The sequence below is a fragment of the Saimiri boliviensis genome, chromosome 14 (assembly GCF_048565385.1).
Source record: "Saimiri boliviensis isolate mSaiBol1 chromosome 14, mSaiBol1.pri, whole genome shotgun sequence".
In the NCBI taxonomy this organism is placed as follows: Eukaryota; Metazoa; Chordata; class Mammalia; order Primates; family Cebidae; genus Saimiri; species Saimiri boliviensis.
The window spans coordinates 45,577,361-45,593,913 of NC_133462.1; the positions used below are offsets into that span (position 1 = coordinate 45,577,361).

General features: G+C 61.0%; 2 protein-coding genes across 3 annotated transcripts in view; one reads left to right on the plus strand and one right to left on the minus strand.

Annotated features, from left to right (window-relative positions):
- Positions 1-16,553, plus strand: part of MED16 (mediator complex subunit 16) — a 133,466-nt gene that overhangs the window by 49,783 nt on the left and 67,130 nt on the right. The gene's annotated exons all lie outside the window — the stretch shown is intronic.
- ARID3A (AT-rich interaction domain 3A) overlaps positions 1-16,553 on the minus strand; it is a 49,693-nt gene that overhangs the window by 15,803 nt on the left and 17,337 nt on the right. For both annotated transcript variants that reach the window (XM_039466160.2, XM_039466159.2), the window contains exon 4: positions 2,258-2,330. In XM_039466160.2, the coding sequence (XP_039322094.1) occupies positions 2,258-2,330 (73 nt within the window). The remainder of the gene's footprint in view (positions 1-2,257; positions 2,331-16,553) is intronic.

The following is a 16,553-nucleotide window of genomic DNA, read 5'->3' on the forward strand; positions in this document are numbered from 1 at the left end:
GCTCATGGGCAGCCTACTGTGCCTGCTGTTTGTCTGAGGCTGGGCTCCCTCTGTCACCCAGGCTGAGGTGCAGTCACAGCTCACTGCAGCCTCCACCTCCCGGGCTCAAGCAAGCCTTCCTCGAGGCCTCCTAAAGTGCTAGAATTACAGGCACGAGCCATCTCACCCCGGCTCCCTGTGCCGTCTTTCTCTCTTTCCTTTCCTTTCTTTTTCTTTTAAGACAGAGTCTCGCTCTGTCACCCAGGCTGGAGTGCAGTGGTGCGATCTCAGCTCACTGCAACCTCTGCCCCCTGGGTTCAAGCGAGTCTCCTGCAGTGACCTCGTGAATAGCTGGGACTGCAGGCACGTGCCAACACTCCTGGTTAATTTTTGTATTTTCAGTAGAGACAGGGTTTCACCATGTTGTCCAGGCTGGTCTCGAACTCCTGACCTCAAGTGACCCCCGCCACCTCGGCCTCCCAAAGTGCTGGGATGACAGGCGTGAACCCCTGCGCCCGATCCTCACGGCTTTCCAAGTACCGCCAGGACACCGGTCACTGCACCAGCCACGAGTGACAGCAAAACGGGTTGGCTGTGGACCCAGGAGCTCGGAGCCCCACAGCAGAGTGGTCAGGGCCGGGCAGGTGTGAACAGGATGATAAAGGGTAGGGGCAGATCTGTCTGACCTCGTAAGGGGCAGTGGGCCCCGGCGAAAGCTGGGCTTGGAGGATAACACAGCAGGGGCCCCCCGCCCGGTCCCAGGTCTGGATTCCTCTGTTCCCAGCACGGGAGGGGTTAACTCGGAGGCTGCTGGGCAGTGTGGGCCGGGGGCCCCCAGCCCTCCTCCTCCTCCTCCTCCTCCTCCTCCTCCTTCCGGGCGGGCGGCTGGCAGTGGCGGGTCTGGGGCCTGTGTTTATAGAAGCCAAGGGAGGGGTGGGTGGAGGCTGGGACACTGCGGCCCCTGCAACGGTCCCCGCCACAGCTCCAAGTGCGGGGACAGAGCCCTCCGCCCCACCCCTTCCTGCCTCTGTGAGCCTGGAGGCCTCCTCCCCCGTCTAAACAGTGGGGACGGGAGCTACTCCCTGTTCTAGAGGACTGTCCAGGGGGTCGGAGCAGCCCCTACCCGGCTGCAGATGCTCCCAGGACCCTGTCTGGCCGTCCAGGACGTGGCGGCGAGAGGGAAGTCCTGGCCGCATTCTCTGTCCCGTGGTCGCTCCAAGCCGGGGTGAGGCCTGGGAATGGCCGCTGGGGACGCCCCGGCCACCCTCTGTCATCTCTGAGCCTGTCTTGTGCCCCGGCCTCAGTTTCCCCACCTGGACACCAGCCCAGACCTGCCCTTGGCGGGTCCCTCCTCCGCATGCCTGGTCCCCAGGCCGTTCTCAAGACCTCAGCCCTAAGACGCTTCCAGGCCGGGAGACACAGGAGCAGGGCTGGTATGCCGTCGGTGCCCAGGGAGTGTGCTCAGTAAACAGCCGCCCCGCACTCAGCACGTCTGAGGTACCTGCCGGCCACTGAGTTTTGGGCAGGAACGGTTTGTATCAACCTCCGCCTCCCGGGTTTAAGCGATTCTCCTGCCTCAGCCTCCTGAGTAGCTGGGACTCCAGGCGCCTGCCACCACGCCCGGCTAATTTTTTGTACTTTTAGTGGAGACGGGGTTTCACCGAGTTAGCCACGACGGTCTCAACCTTCTGACCTCGTGATCCTCCCGTCTCGGCCTCCCAAAGTGCTGGGACTACAGGCGTGAGCCACTGCGCCCGGTCGTTTGTGGCCCATTTTTACAGATGGGGAAACTGAGGCCCTGGTGGGAGGAGGGGAGGGGCCAGGACTCAAAGGTCGAATCGGCGGCCACGAGCTCATCAGACTCTAAGCCACCTCGTGGAGGCGGGTTGGGGCCCAGGTGGCCACCCAGATCTGACCCCGTGCCCCAAGCCCAGGGGGGCTCCACTCCCCCAGTACCCAGTAGTGGAGACCCCCACTTCCCTGCAGCCTGGATGCCAAAGACATGACCTGGACTGTCTGTTCCATGTTGGGGCCCTCATGCTCCCCCCAACAAGGGACCTGCCCCTTAGACCCACAGCCGTGCCTCCTGCAACAAACCCCCACGGCAGGGTGTGTTTCCCCCCAAGACACCCCTGAAGTTCCTCCTGATTCAGGAGCCCGGGATGCCTCCAGCCACGGGGAGCTCGCTACCCCTCAACATACCTGGAGCCAGCCGGGGCCCTCCTCCGGCCCCCATTTCTGGGCCTTCCCTCCAGGGGGGTGGGGGCAGGGGGCTCACCTCGCTTCTGCATGAAGCTGAACAAGTCATCCAGGAATTCCTTCCTCTTGGGGTCCCCGTCGAGTTCGTAGAGCTGTGAGGGCAGAGAGGGGACCCGTTAAGTCAGTCGGTGGGAAGCATGTCCCGGGCCCCGCTGCACTGGAGGCCAGGCGGGGACAGCAGGAGGGGTCGCCACCTCCAAACTGCTCAATGGAGCCGCTGCCAGAGCCGAAACGGAGCTGGACAGGTGAAGCACACGAGGCCGAGAGACAGACGTTCGGGTGAACGAGCTTCCCGGGGCGGCAGCAAGGAGGTACCAGAAACCGGCGGTCTGGGACGACAGGCGGGGCCCTCTCCCGGCCCTGGGGCCCCGAGACCCCGGATCAAGGTGGTCCCCGGCTGGTGGCTGCAGCGCCCCAGTCTCTGCCTCTCTCTCCCCGTTTCTCCCTCCCCTTCTCAAGACACTAGCTTGCTGGTTTTAGGGACACGTCACGCCAAATCGATCCTTAGCTCCCTACAGCTTAAAGAAATCTATTCCATGGTGGCTCACGCCTGTAATCCCAGCACTTTGGGAGGCTGAGGCAGGTGAATCACGAGGTCAAGAGATCGAGATCATCCTGGTCAACAAGGTGAAACCCCGTCTCTACTAAAAATACAAAGCATTAGCTGGGCATGGTGGTGCGTGTCTGTAATCCAAGCTGCTCAGGAGGCTGAGGCAGGAGAATTGCCCAGGAGGCGGAGGTTGCGGTGAGCCGAGATCGCGCCATTGCACTGCAGCCTGGGTGACAAGAGCGAAACTCTGTCTCAAAAAAAAAAAAAAAAGAAAAGAAAGAAAGAAATCTATTCTCCCACAGTCCCGGAGCCCGGAAATCCAAAATCAGTGTCTCTGCAAGGGGGTGGCTCATGCCTGTAATCCCAGCGCTTTGGGAGGTCATGGGGGGAAGACGGCTTGAGCCTAGGAGTTGGAGGCCAGCCTGGGCAACAGAGTGAGACTCCCATCTCTACAAAAATACAGAAAGTTACCCAGGCCGGGAGGCTCGTGCCTATAGTCCCGGCTACTCGGGAGGCTGAGGGGCGAGGATTGCTTGAGCCCGGGCAGTGGAGGCTGCAGTGGGCCGAGACCACACCACTGCACTCCAGCCTGGGTGACAGAACAAGACTCTGTCTCTAAAAACAAAAGGAAACAAAAGGTGTCTGCCGGGCTGCGACCCCTCTCAAGTCTCCAGGGCAGGAGCCCTCCTGCCTCTCGAGGCTTCCGGGGGGGTCCAGGTTCCTGGGCTCGCGGCCACGTGGCTCCAGCCTCGGCATGTCTTCATGGAGGACACGTCCTGTTGTGTCTGTCGGTGATTTTGTCGGTGTGAACATCACAGAGTGACTCACACATCCCTCACGGGTGAAGCCTCCCACACACCCGGGTACCAGGCACGGCGATCCTGGGCTGTAAATCTGAGGCTGCGCCGTATCCTGCAGGCAGCGGGGCCGCGATGGTGAGTGTTTGTGCGTCGAACACATCTGAACACAGGAAAGGGTTAGAAGAAACCCGGAATTCTCATGTTGGGCGGCCGCCGTCCTCCGTGCGGTCTGAGGGTGACCCAAGCGTCAGCACGTGACTGTACGTCCGTAAGAAGCCTGTTTCCAAAGGAGGCCCCCAGCACAGGTACTGGGAATCCAGTCCTCAAACCTAACTTCTTTTCTTTTCTTTTCTTTTTTTTTTTTTTTGAGACAGTGTTTCGCTCTTGTTACCCAGGCTGGAGTGCAATGGCGCGATCTCAGCTCACCGCAACCTCCGCCTCCTGGGTTCAGGCAATTCTGCCTGAGCCTCCTGAGTAGCTGGGATTACCGGCACGTGCCACCATGCCCAGCTAGTTTTTGTATTTTGAGTAGAGACGGGGTTTCACCATGTTGACCAGGATGGTCTCGATCTCTTGACCTCGTGATCCACCCGCCTCGGCCTCCCAAAGTGCTGGGATCACAGGCATGGGCCACCGCGCCCGGCCAGCTTTTACATTTTCTTTTGTAGGGATGGGGTCTTGCTCCATTGTCCAGGCTGGTCTCGAACCCCTGGGCTCCCTCGATCCTCCCATGTCGCCCTCTCAGAGTGCTGGGGTCACAGGCGGGAGCCACCGGCTGTGGCTTCACCTTATCTCCTTTGGGGGACACAGTTTAACCTATGACAGTGCCTGCTTGACTCACAGCAAATCGCTGCGAATAATCAGCCCGCCTCCGGGGCTGTCCTGAGGGTCTGACAGGAACGCCTTTGCTCCAAGAACTGGCTCTGTTTTGCAGCTGAGGAAACCGAGGCACGGTGGTGAGTGTGGGGCCAAAGCCTGGGGCGGTCAGGAACTGGGCCCAGAGCCCCGTCCTGGTTCCCATCCGGGTCCTCCTGCTGGGGTCCCCTCACCTGGACCCTGGGGTCTCGGCCTCCAGCTACTAAATGGGCCACTGACGGCCTCTTCCTGCCAGGGTGGTGGCCGGGGAAGACCATCAGGCCCGGAATGTCTTCCAGAGGGGAAAGGGATTCCATCTGGGGTACAGGGACCAGGGGGCCCCCCGGCCCTCCCCCACCAGGTTCTGAGGGGCAGGCAGGGGCAGGCAGGGTGGGGGAAAGCCGGCAGGGATAATTAGAAAGCGGAGTTCAGGCGGGGGCCAATTTGCTGAGGAGGAGCAGGGACAAACACCAGGCTGCAAATTAAGCTCGGGGGAATGTGGCTGGCTGGGCAGTGGGGGGCCTTGAAACCACCAATTAGGCCTCAGCTGGGATGATCCGTCATTAGGGCCCAGGAAGGAGGCCCACGCCCAGCCCCCGCTGCGGGGAAATCCTGGGTGCTGGGGAGGCTGGCTGAGGGCCCAGCCACCCCGCAGCCATCCTGCCCCTCCCTGGGCCTCAGTTTCCCCATCTGTGTATTGGAGGCCAAGTGAGGGCTTCCAGGAAGGGGCTGGGGGGTGCAGCCAGGAGTCCTGACCTCTGCCCTGTGTGGTCGCGCTGCCTGGCCTTTGTCTCCGCCCCACCCCGGCCAGCGCCAGACTGGCCAGCCCGCATTCCTGCACTGATTTATGGTGGCCGGGGAGGCCCGGTTTCCCCTTTAGCTGCCCGAGGGGTGTGGGGCCCGCAGGTAGACCAGGCTGGCCGGGCCGGCGGGTCCCATGAGCACAGGCACGCACACAGGGCCACATACCCTCCCCCTCTTCCTCCGAGATCCGGATTTAGGGGTTTGTCTGCGGTTTTTGTCTGTTTTGTCCCCAGAATCTAGAATCGGGCCGAGCACATGCTTGTTACATGAACCTCGATTTCCTCAGCTGTAATTTCTGGCCAGGCAGGGCAGAGAGGGGGACAGGATGAGCTCGCCCCCGGAAGAAGTGCCTGAGACGGCGGGTACTGGAATGGAGAGGGTTTCACCGCCGGAGCCGTTCTGGGGCAAACACCCCCCGCCCAAAACTGCAGAACGGGACCCGATTTGGGAAAAGGGCATTTGCAGATGTGATCAAAATGAGAAGAAGTCAGTGAATTCCGGCGGGTCCCACATCTAAGGGCTGGGTCCTTAGAAGAAAAAGAGACACAGGGACAGAGGCCCGGAGACCCCAGAAGCCCAGAAAGGCAGGCGGGAGGTTCCTCCTGCGGCCCCTGGTGGGAACTGAGCTGTGCAGATGCCAAGATTTTGGACTTTGGGCTCCAGGACAGAGGGAGGACAGGTCTTGGCTGTCCCAAGTCCACTGTCTGAGGTCCCGCGTCACGGCAGCCCCCTAAGAAGCGAATGCAGAGGCCAGCACACCTCCGGCTGGACCAGCGGAAGATCGTCTCCTCCGAGATCCTGACGCAGTGAACCCCCCTTCCCCAGCACAGTCCCTACAAAAACCTCACCGCACTTCCCGCCTCAGTTTCCCCACCTCTCAAGAAGAGTGTGTGAGAAGACACAGCAGCTTTACCCCAAGCACCTAGCACCCCCGAAACCCTCATATTCCGGGTGGGGAAAACGAGGCTCAGGTCAGCAAATAGCTGCCCCGTGTGGGGCCAGGAAGGGGGGGGGGCAGGAGCCATTAACCCCTAAGCCAAATGGTGGGTGAGAGGCCAGTGGAGAGGCACGGTCAGCCCCCCATGGGGCCGGGGCACTGAGGCGTGGCTGTGAAGGGAGGGTGGGGGGCGCCCAGCTGCCGGTAGGGGAGGCGGCTCTAATGGCTGTTGCTGCGGCCAGCCTACATCAAAGCTGGCAGTAAAGGCCGCCTCAGCTTTATGGGTCTCTGGCCCCTGGTTCCGCTCCCCTGCGGTGGGGGTTGGGGGGGTGCCCTGCCCTGGCCAGCTGGCCTAGGCCCCAGGGATGGGAAAGCAGGGGGCAGTGTCCAGGCTGCCCATGGCGGTGTCCAGGCCCCCACTGTGGGCCAGATCCCAGTCAAACTGCTGGGCCACAGCACACCCCATGGCAAACCCAGGCCTTGGTTCCCACCTGGGTCCTGCGGCTGAAACCCTGCTCCTCCCAAACATGGACCAGAAAGCTCTGAAATCAGCTGCCCAGCAGACACCCGCATGGGCCCTAAAATCGGGCAAAACCTCCGGAAACCCCCTCCCTGGGGCTGAGGGCCAAGATAAGGCGCCCTGCCCTCCCCTCCCCTCCCCTCCCCTCCCCTCCCCTCCCCACTGCCTGATGTCCCTGGGGCTGGCTCTCATCCGAAGGAGGCTCTGGAGACGACCCTCCGCAGACACTCCACCGCCCCTCCCATCAGCCCTGCCCACTCCCGTCGTCTGGAACAGGCCTTCTCGGCCCTCCTTCCCTTCCCTTCCCTTCCCTTTGACTGCTTCCAGCTGGGTCCAGGGTGGTCATTCCCTCCCTGGAGAGGGGCCCCGCCCGCCACCCTCCCTGGAAGGATAACGCAGGGGCCACTCCCACCTCCACGGATGCTCAGCGGCCACCCACCTTTACCAACCACCGTCCTCACGAACTCAAAGCCCCCAGTCCTCGCACGGCCCCAGCTGTCTGGATTCACCAACTTGTCTCTCCTCTGTCCCGGAACACGGGGAATTCTTATCTCGTTCCCTGTGTCCAAAATCAGGGACACAGCAGTTGCCTAATAAATGCAAGTGAAATAAACTTCCTTTCGAAGTTCGATCCGGCGAAATGGGGCGCCGCAGGGCTACGGGGCCGCACGGCAGGCCTGGGGGTCTTTCCCCGAGGGGCCCTGTCCCCTCTGTCCACGTCCTGCTGCGGGGAATGGAGGGTGTGGACTCCTAGGCTGGGCCAACCCTCCCGTTCTCAGCCGCATCTGCTTCGGAGAAGGGGAAACTGAGGAACAGAGCGTGTGGAGTCAAGCCGCCCCCAGGTCCCCCAACCTCGCCCCTCCTCCCAGACCTTTCCCCGCTCAGCAGCTGGGGGGCTTTTCACAGCCGTCTGAGCAGGACCCTCCGCTGGCCACAGCCTCCCAGGGCCCCCATTCCTCTCCTGCTCCCTCTGATCCTGACACGTGAGCCTTTGGGGGCTCTATTCAGACGCAAGTTTAGGGGTGGGGTTTGCGCCGTGGGGAGACTCCAGCTCACTGCAGCCTCCATCTCCCTCCTCGGCCTCCCGAGCCACTGGGGCCACAGGGAGGCACCACCACGCCGGGCTACTTTTTCTATTTTTATAGAGACAAGATCTTGCTGTATCGCCCAGGCCAGTCTCAAATCCCTGGCCTCAAGTGAACCTCTGGCCTCGGCCTCCCAAAACGCCAGGATGACCCCCCAGCCTTGGTGGCTTTTTGAGTAAAACAGGTGTGCCCCCACCCAGGCCTCCTCCCAGCGCCCCGTTCCTTCTGCCTGGGGAACGCAGCTCCCAGGTCCCAGCAAGGCTCCTGCCTTCCCGCCTCAACCCCCAATGTCGCCCTCTGACGGCTGCCCCCGTGCCCCGCCCCCTGCTCCACAGCCCCCCTCAGCCTCTGACCCCTCCATTCCTCTTTAATTTTCTTCCCCAGAACTCTGCTGGAGGACACACTGTGTGGCTCTGGGGTGAAGGCCCCAGACACTCCCCAGGCTCTGCACGGGGTGTGGGGGAGGCCTGGGGGGTGGGAGGTACCGGCCCAACTGCCGACAAGGACGGGGCCGGGGCGGGGGGCCCTCTGGAGGGGGCACCTGTGAGCAGGGAGGGCAGCGGGGCTCAGGTGGTGGCGCCAGTGGGGGAGGGGAGGCCAGAGAGCCCTAACCACCACCCCCAAGCCCTCGGAGGGCAAACAGGAAATTCTTGTTTGTGGCGAAACGTTGATTATTTTCTCCACCCCACCTCCCACAGAAACAACTGCTCAGGGGGTCAGTGGATTTTGCTGGCGACCAGGATAACTCCCGGGGCCACCTGAGAGGGCGGAGGGGGCTCCCCGGCCGCCTGGACCCCTCTGGAACCAGGGCGCTCAGCTCTGGCTTGGGACTCCCCTCTCCGGCCCACTGGCTTGGCTCTGGGAGGTGGGAGGCAAAGTCAGGAAAAGACCCCCGAGGTTTGCAGGAAATCCAGAGGGAAGGGTTGGCCAGGAGAGGACGGGGCGGCAGGGGACAGCACAGGCGGCCCCTCCCCAGGACAAGGCAGAGCCCAAGGTCACAGCAGGGCAGGGCCCAAGGTCACGTCGCCTGGGCTGTGGTTTCCCGCTCGGTCCCCAGGAAGGCCCCACCTGGGCACTCCTGCCAGGTCCCAGCAGCTGTGGGGGACCCAGGGCGGTGTCCTTGGGCCCAGAGGCCCAGGCTGTAAAGAAACCGCCTGTCTGCAGGGCCCCCTGGGAGAACCTTTGCCCCTCAGGCCCCCTCCTGTCTCCCAGGAGGCTCCAAAGTCCAAGGGGCCCCACCCGGGGGATGAGGCCACAGAGGGGGTGCAGGAGCTGGCAGGCACCAGACCTGGCGGCAGCCCTTCCGACGCTCCCTTCGCCCACAAAATCCAGGGAAATCCAAGAAACAACCCACGCCTCTCGAGATTGGGGCCTGCTGAGCCCGGAGCCTCCAGGAAGGTGGGCCTGAGACTTGGCAGAGAGGTGTCAGAAGAGAAATTTTCTTTTCTTTTTTTTTTTTTTTTAAAACAGGATCTCACTCTGTGGTCCAGGCTGGAGTGCATTGGTGCCATCACAGCTCACGGCAGCCTCCAAGTCTCGGACTCAAGGGATCCTCCTGCCTCAGCCTCTGGAGTAGTTGGGACTCCAGGCACCCACCACCATGCCCGGTTTATAATTTTTTTTTTTTTTTTTAGATATGGGGTCTTGCTATGTTGCCCAGGCTGGGCACAAACTCCTGGGCTCAAGCACTCCTCCCTCCTCGGCCTCCCAGAGTGCTGGAATGCTGGGCATGAACCACCGCACCCAGCCTGAGACACTTTCTTTAATTTTTATTTTGAGATGGAGTCTCACTCTGTCACCCAGGCTGGAGTATGGTGGTGTGACCTCGGCTCACTGCAACCTCCACCTCCCAGGTTCCAGCGATTCTCCTGCCTCAGCCTCCTAAGTGAGATTACAGGCGCGCGCCACCACGCCCAGCTAATGTTTTTTTTTTTTTGAGACGGAGTTTCCCTCTTGTTACCCAGGCTGGAGTGCAATGGTGAGATCTCAGCTCACCGCAACCTCCGCCTCCTGGGTTCAAGTGATTCTCCTGTCTCAGCCTCCCGAGTAGCTGGGATTTCAGGCACCCACTACGACATCCAGCTAATTTTTTGTATTTTGAGTAGAGACAGGGTTTCACCATGTTGACCAGGATGGTCTCCATCTCTTGACCTCGTGATCCACCCTCCTCGGCCTCCCAAAGTGCTGGGATTACAGGCTTGAGCCACCGCGCCCAGCCTAATTTTTTTTGTATTTTCCGTAGAGACGGTGTCAGGCTGGTCTCAAACTCCTGACCTCAGGCGATCCTCCCGCCTTGGCATCCTGAGGTGCTGGGATTCTGGGCAGGAGCTACCACGCCCAGCCTGAGAAAGGCACTTTTTGCATCACCCAATATGGCTTCTGGGAAACTGAAAAAGTATGTTTTCCTTTAAGGCCAGATATAGGTCTGCGGACGCTCAGAAGCGGCAGCAGCAGATCTGAGTCAGCAGCCGCCCTCCGGCCGTGGCCTGAGCCACCCACGTGCCCGGTGGGGCGTTCCCAGGCTGCTGAGGGGTCCGAGGGGAAAAGAAAATCCATCCCATGCCAGGACCACCCAGACTAGGCAGGAACTCTGAGGTTTGGTTCCTTCTTCTACTTCGGTTTTTTTTTTCCCCTTTTTCTGAGACAGGGTCTTAAGCAAAGGTGCTGGGACTACAGGCGTGAGCCACCTCGCCCAGCCAGTGCAGTCTGCTTTTAAAAGATCTTACAGGCGGAGCGCGGCAGTTCACGCCTATAATTCCAGAACGTTCGGAGGCTGAGTCGGACGGATCACAAAGTCAGGAGGTCTAGAGACCAGCCTGGACAACGTGGTGAGACCCCCGTCTCTACCAAAAACACAAAAAATTAACTGGGCCTGGTGGTGGGTGCCCGTAATTACATCCACTGGGGAGGCTGAGGCAGGAGAATTGTTTGGACCCAGGAGGCAGACGGAGGCTGCAGTGAGCTGAGATTGAACCACCGCACTCCAGCCTCCATCCTGAGTGAGACAGCAAAACTCCCTCTCTCTCTCTCTCTCTCTCTCTCTCAAAAACAAAAAAAGAGTAAATAAATAAAAATAATAATAAAATTAACCAATCTGGCCAGGCGCGGGGCTCACGCCTGTCATCCCAGCACTTTGGGAGGCCGAGGCAGGCAGATCACAGGAGGCCAGGTGTTCAAGACCAGCCTGGCCACCAGGGCAAAACATGGTCTCCACCAAAAATAGGAAAATTAGCTGGGCGTGGCAGCTCATGCCTGTCATCCCAGCACTTTGGGAGGCCGAGGCAGGAGGATCGCTTGAGGCCAGGAGCTGGAGGAAGGAAGGAAGGAAGGAGGCCACAAGAACCTCCCGTTCCTCTAACGCCAGCGTCTCCCTCCCGGCCCCTTGCTGAAGCCCCTCTCCTGGCAGCTCCCACTCACTGACAGCGCCCCCAACCCCCCACCCCCTCACAGAGGCCTGATAAGTGGAGGGCCAGGGCGGAGGCTGAGATGACTCAGCATTCTCAGCTGCTGCTCCCCAGGTGGGCAGGGTCCCTGGGGGCCCCCGGGCCTCCCCCTCCGCACTAGCGCCCACGCTGCCACTGGGAGGGACGGGCAGGGCGGGACCCAGCACCGCCTCCCCCACACCCCCGGGGCCCTGCTCCGCATCTGGGGAAACTGAGGCAGGGAGGGGTCCACACCTGTCTGGGAACCAGGTTTACAGAGCCCCCACAACCTGTAAAGCCCCTCACTCATCCACAGCCTGGAGAGGCGGAACGAGGCGGCATAGGGCGCTGGCATCCACATAATGGTGGTAAAGACTCCATGCCGGCTGGGCACGGTGGCTCACGCCTGTAATCCCGGCACGTTGGGAGGCCAAGGAAGGCGGATCACCTGAGGAGAGGAGCGTGAGACCAGCCCGGGCAACACGGTGAAACCCCTATTCTCTACTAAAGAGAGAATTCTCTACTAAAATACAAAAATCAGCTGGGTGTGGTGCCTGGCGCCTGTGGTCCCAGCTATTCGGGAGGCTGAGGCAGAAGAATCGCTTGAACCTGTGAGGCGGAGGTTGCAGTGAGCTGAGATTGCACCACTGCACTCCAGCCTGGGCCACAGGGTGAGACTTTTTTTTTTTTTTAAAGACGGGGTTTCACCATGTTGGTCAGGCTGGTCTTGAACTCCCGACCTCAGGTGATCCGCCTGCCTTGGCCTCCAAAGTGCTTAGATGACAGGAGTGAGCCACCACGCCCGGCCCAGGGTGAGACTTTGTCTCAAACCAACAAAAAAGACTCCAGGCCTCGTCCCCTCCCCACCGACGCAGAGACTGGCGACCAGGAATGAACAGCTCAACAGATGAGGCAGGAATGAAGGAAGGAATGACACTGGAGCAGAGCCTGGGGCTGCGGGAGGGAGGGGCACCGAGGTGGGAGGACCTGGCGTCTTGAGCCCCAGCCTGCCCGTCCTCGAGGCCTCAGTTTACCCACGGTGGGGGCGGGGCGGATGCCATCTAGAAGTGGAAGCCGGCGCTGTGGTCCTGCAGAGCAACAGGCCAGGGACTGCGTGCAGCCCTGGGAGGCCGGGGAATTTCGGGTCTCAGGGTGTTTTTCCGGAAACTCCCCGGACACACACAGAGGCAGCGGGGCCCAGAGGGCTGGCCTCACCAGGCTGTCAGCCCACAGGGTTTCTGCCAGGACAGCACACTCTGCAGCCGTCATGAAGCACCTGTTGTATGTCCTGGCTGATGGGGTATGCTGGGGAGATGCCGTGTCCTAAAAGGGCCTGGACTTCCCGGTTCAAGGAGCAGGAGGCAGAGGCCAGCTGGGGTGGGTGGACTGTAGAGAAATGAGACGCCAGGGGACAGGCAGGCCCGATCGACTAGAGGGTTGGAGGAGGGCAGGGTCACCCACACACAGCAGGCGCTTACTCTCAGGGTGACCCGCCGCCCCGCATACAGCAGGTGCTTACTCCCAGGGTGACCTGCTGCCCGCACAGAGCAGGCACTTCCAGGGTGACCCACTTCCCCGCATACAGCAGGCGCTTACTCTCAGGGTGACCCACTTCCACGCATACAGCAGGCAATCACTCTCTGGGTGACCCACTTCCCCGCATACAGCAGGCGCTTACTCCCAGGATGACCCGCCGCCCCGCACACAGCAGGCGCTCCCTCTCAGGGAGACCCGCTGCCCCACATACAGCAGGCGCTTACTCCCAGGGTGACCTGCCGCCCTGCATACAGCAGGCGCCTACTCCCAGGGTAACCCACTTCCCCGCATACAGCAGGGGCTCACTCCCAGGGTGACCCACTTGCCCGCATACAGCAGGCGCTCACTCTCTGGGTGACCCACTTCCCCGCATACAGCAGGTGCTTACTCCCAGGGTGACCCACTGCCTGCACACAGCAGGTGCTCAGTCTCAGAGTGATCCGCTGCCCGGCATACAGCAGGCGCTTACTCAGGGTGACCCGCCCCTGCCCCTCCTCCGCCAGCCCCTTCCCCACCCTCTCTGGGCTCGGCCTGGCCATGGCCGCCCGCCCGTCCAAGCCACAGGGCTCTTTCGATTCCCGTCAGCCCGCCGGCCTCGGTGGGGGGTGCCCATGCCCAGAGCCCCCCAGGCCGGGGAAATTGGGGAACTGATTCTAGGCAGGGCAAACATCTGCGCCCCTGGCCCCCGCCCCGAGGGCCGGGTCCCCTCCTGGAAACACGGACGCCCCACGCACGGAGCGCATGTTAATACTAGGCTCCAGAAATGACCGGGGGGCGTGGCCCGGCCGGTGCGGTCAAGGTGCTTCTCTCTGGGTCTCCGGGTCACTGGATTCTGGGGGAGTCTGCTGACGCCAAGCCCCCCACTCCCACGTGGCGGCCCTTCGTGTGATCGGGGGCCACCCTGGAACCTCGGTCTTCTCATCTGCGAGGAGGCCCTGGGGCGGCTGTGTGGGGGCCGCGACACAGATGGGGGAGTCCCTTGTTCAGGGAGGAGACCCTGATTGGCTGCCAGCCCGTTTCACAGTTGGGGAAACTGAGGCCTGCGAGTCCCGGAGGGCAGGGGCGAGCCCGGTGCTGAGATGCGGCCGGGGTGGGATCGGCTGACAGGCACTCCCAGAAAGTCAGTGCCGAGGAGGAAGGAGGCAGCCCCCTGGCATCGTGAAATGACAGACAAACCAACCTGGGGCTGGCGGTCCCCAGCGGAGCCCCCCCGACAGGGCACTGGCCCTGAGCAGCCCCTCTGTCTGCCAGGAAGCCCATTTCACAGATGCGGAAACAGACACGGATCTGGGCTGACGGCAGGGGGTGCCACAGACGACACTGGGCCACACCTCCCCCCAGAGTGCCCAGCACCGGGTCGGGGGAGGGGGCATCCGGCGTACATTTCAAAGGATCAGAAAGCCGCAGATGCAGAATCTCCGTGTGGCTGGGCGCGGTGATCCCGGCACAGTGGGAGGTCGAGGTGGGCAAACTGCTTGAGCCCGGGAGTTCGAGACCAGCCTGGGCAAGACAACGAAACCCTCTTCTTACAAAAAAAAAAAAAAAAAAAAAAAAAAAAAAAACCACACAAAAATTAGCCGGGCATGGTGCTGCGCCTGTAATGCCAGCTGCTCAGGAGGCCGAGGCAGGAGAATCACTGGAGCTTGGGAGATGGAGGCTGCAGGGAGCTGGGATGACATCACCGCACCTCAACCTGGGCAACACAGTGAGACCCTGTGACAAAGAAACAAACAAGAATATGGGCCGGGCGCGGTGGCTCACGCCTGTAATCCAAGCACTTTGGAGGCCAAGGTGGGCAGATCACCTGAGGTCGGGAGTTCAAGACCAGCCTGACCAACATGGTGAAACCCCATCTTAAAAAAAAAAAAAGAAACACGGCCGGGCACGGTGGCTCACGCCTGTAATCCCAGCACTTTGGGAGGCCGAGGCGGGTGGATCATGAGGTCGAGAGATCGAGACCATCCTGGTCAACATGGTGAAACCCCGTCTCTACTAAAAATACAAAAAATTAGCTGGGCATGGTGGCGCGTGCCTGTAATCCCAGCTACTCAGGAGGCTGAGGCAGGAGAATTGCCTGAACCCAGGAGGCGGAGGTTGCGGTGAGCCGAGATCGCGCCATTGCACTCCAGCCTGGGTAACAAGAGCGAAACTCCGTCTCAAAAAAAAAAAGAAAGAAAGAAAGAAAGAAAACAGAATCTTAGTTTTGAAGCCTTTTAGATTAAAAAAATAAAAAAGTAGCCAAGTGTGGTGGCTCACGCCTGCAATCCCAGCACTTTGGGAAGCAGAGGCAGCTGGATCATTTGAGGTCGGGAGTTCAAGACCAGCCTGGCCAACATGGTGAAACCCCGTCTCTACTAAAAATACAAAAATGAGCTGGGCGTGGTGGTGGGTGTCTGTAGTCCCAGCTACTCGGGAGCCTGGGGCAGGAGAATCGCTTGAACCCGGCAGGTTGCAGTGAGCTGAGATTGTGCCTCTGCACTCCAGCCTGGGTGACAGAACAAGAGTCTGTCTCCAAAATAAACAAACAAAGTAAAAGTAAAAAACACAGAAATAAAAATGAAATACCCAATGTTCTCTTCCCCCAGCCCCAGGCAATGACGAACCTGCCACTCCGTGCTGCCAGGGCATTCTGTATGGGGGCGGGGGGGCCCCAAAAATCCTCATGCTCCCACCTGGACGCCGGGGACTTGCCTCCCCGAGCCTCATTTTTCCCTGCTCAGAAATGGGCTTGGAGTATCTGCAGGGTCCAAGGGCTTTGTCCGGGGGTGGGGTTCCCTGCAGCTGGGACCTGGACAGTCCCAGGAAGCCCCAGAAGTGACATCCCCAACAGGCGTGTCCATCTGGAAAGAGGCGGCTGGCAGGAGAGCGGTACCGTCCCTCCCAGCCCAGGCTCTGAATGGACACGCACCCTGGGACGGGCAGCAGGAGCTGGGCAGTCCAAGGGGCCAGAACACGCCCGCCAGGCCACATCAACACCATCCCCTCAGTGGGACGCGGGCCCACCTGGAGTCTGAGCCCAGGACAGCGGCAGGAAGGAAGCGGCCGCTTCCCACCTCACACCCGGGAGTCAGTAGGAAGGGCCCTTCTTGGTGGGCTCAGGGTCTGGGGTCCCTCGGGGCACACCCGGCAGGAGCTTCTGCCAGACCCCAGGCCGAGGGCACAACAGGAACTGGCCCTACAGTGGGCATGCAGCCTCGGAGGAGTCACTCTGGCCGCTCCAGGGACACCTCAGCCCCGGGGAGCAGATGGAGGTGAGCCAGGGCTGCCCGGGGCACACAGCAGGCACCCAGGACGCACGCCATGCCCGCTCTACAGGAGTTAGAGGACGAACCTGTGGAACTGCCATGACCGAGCATGAAAAGCTAGTCACGGGAGCTACACTCCTTCCAACACGACCCTCGGCTTACGGGTGGGGAAACTGAGGCACAGAGGAGGACATCACGGGCGGCTGGGAGCATTAAAGCAATGAATAACTGCAGAGGTGATTTGTCTGCAGGTCCAAGTGCTCCTGACAGCTGGGTGCCTGGCCAAGGTGGGAGAGGGCGGCGGCTGGGCAGGGTGCCAGCTGGGGCAGAGATGCCCAGCCGCTCCTGGAGAAATGGCCGTCGGTGAGGAATGACCGGGTGATGTGGAGGGGATGGGGGTGGCAGAGAGAGAGAGGGGAGAGAAGACAGAGAGAGACAGAGACAGCAGGACCTGGACACACACCTGCTCCCCCACGAGCCCAGGAGTTCAGTCTGAGCAACTCAGCAAGATCCTGTCTCTAAAAAACAAAACAAAACAAAACAAAACAATTTAAAAAATAA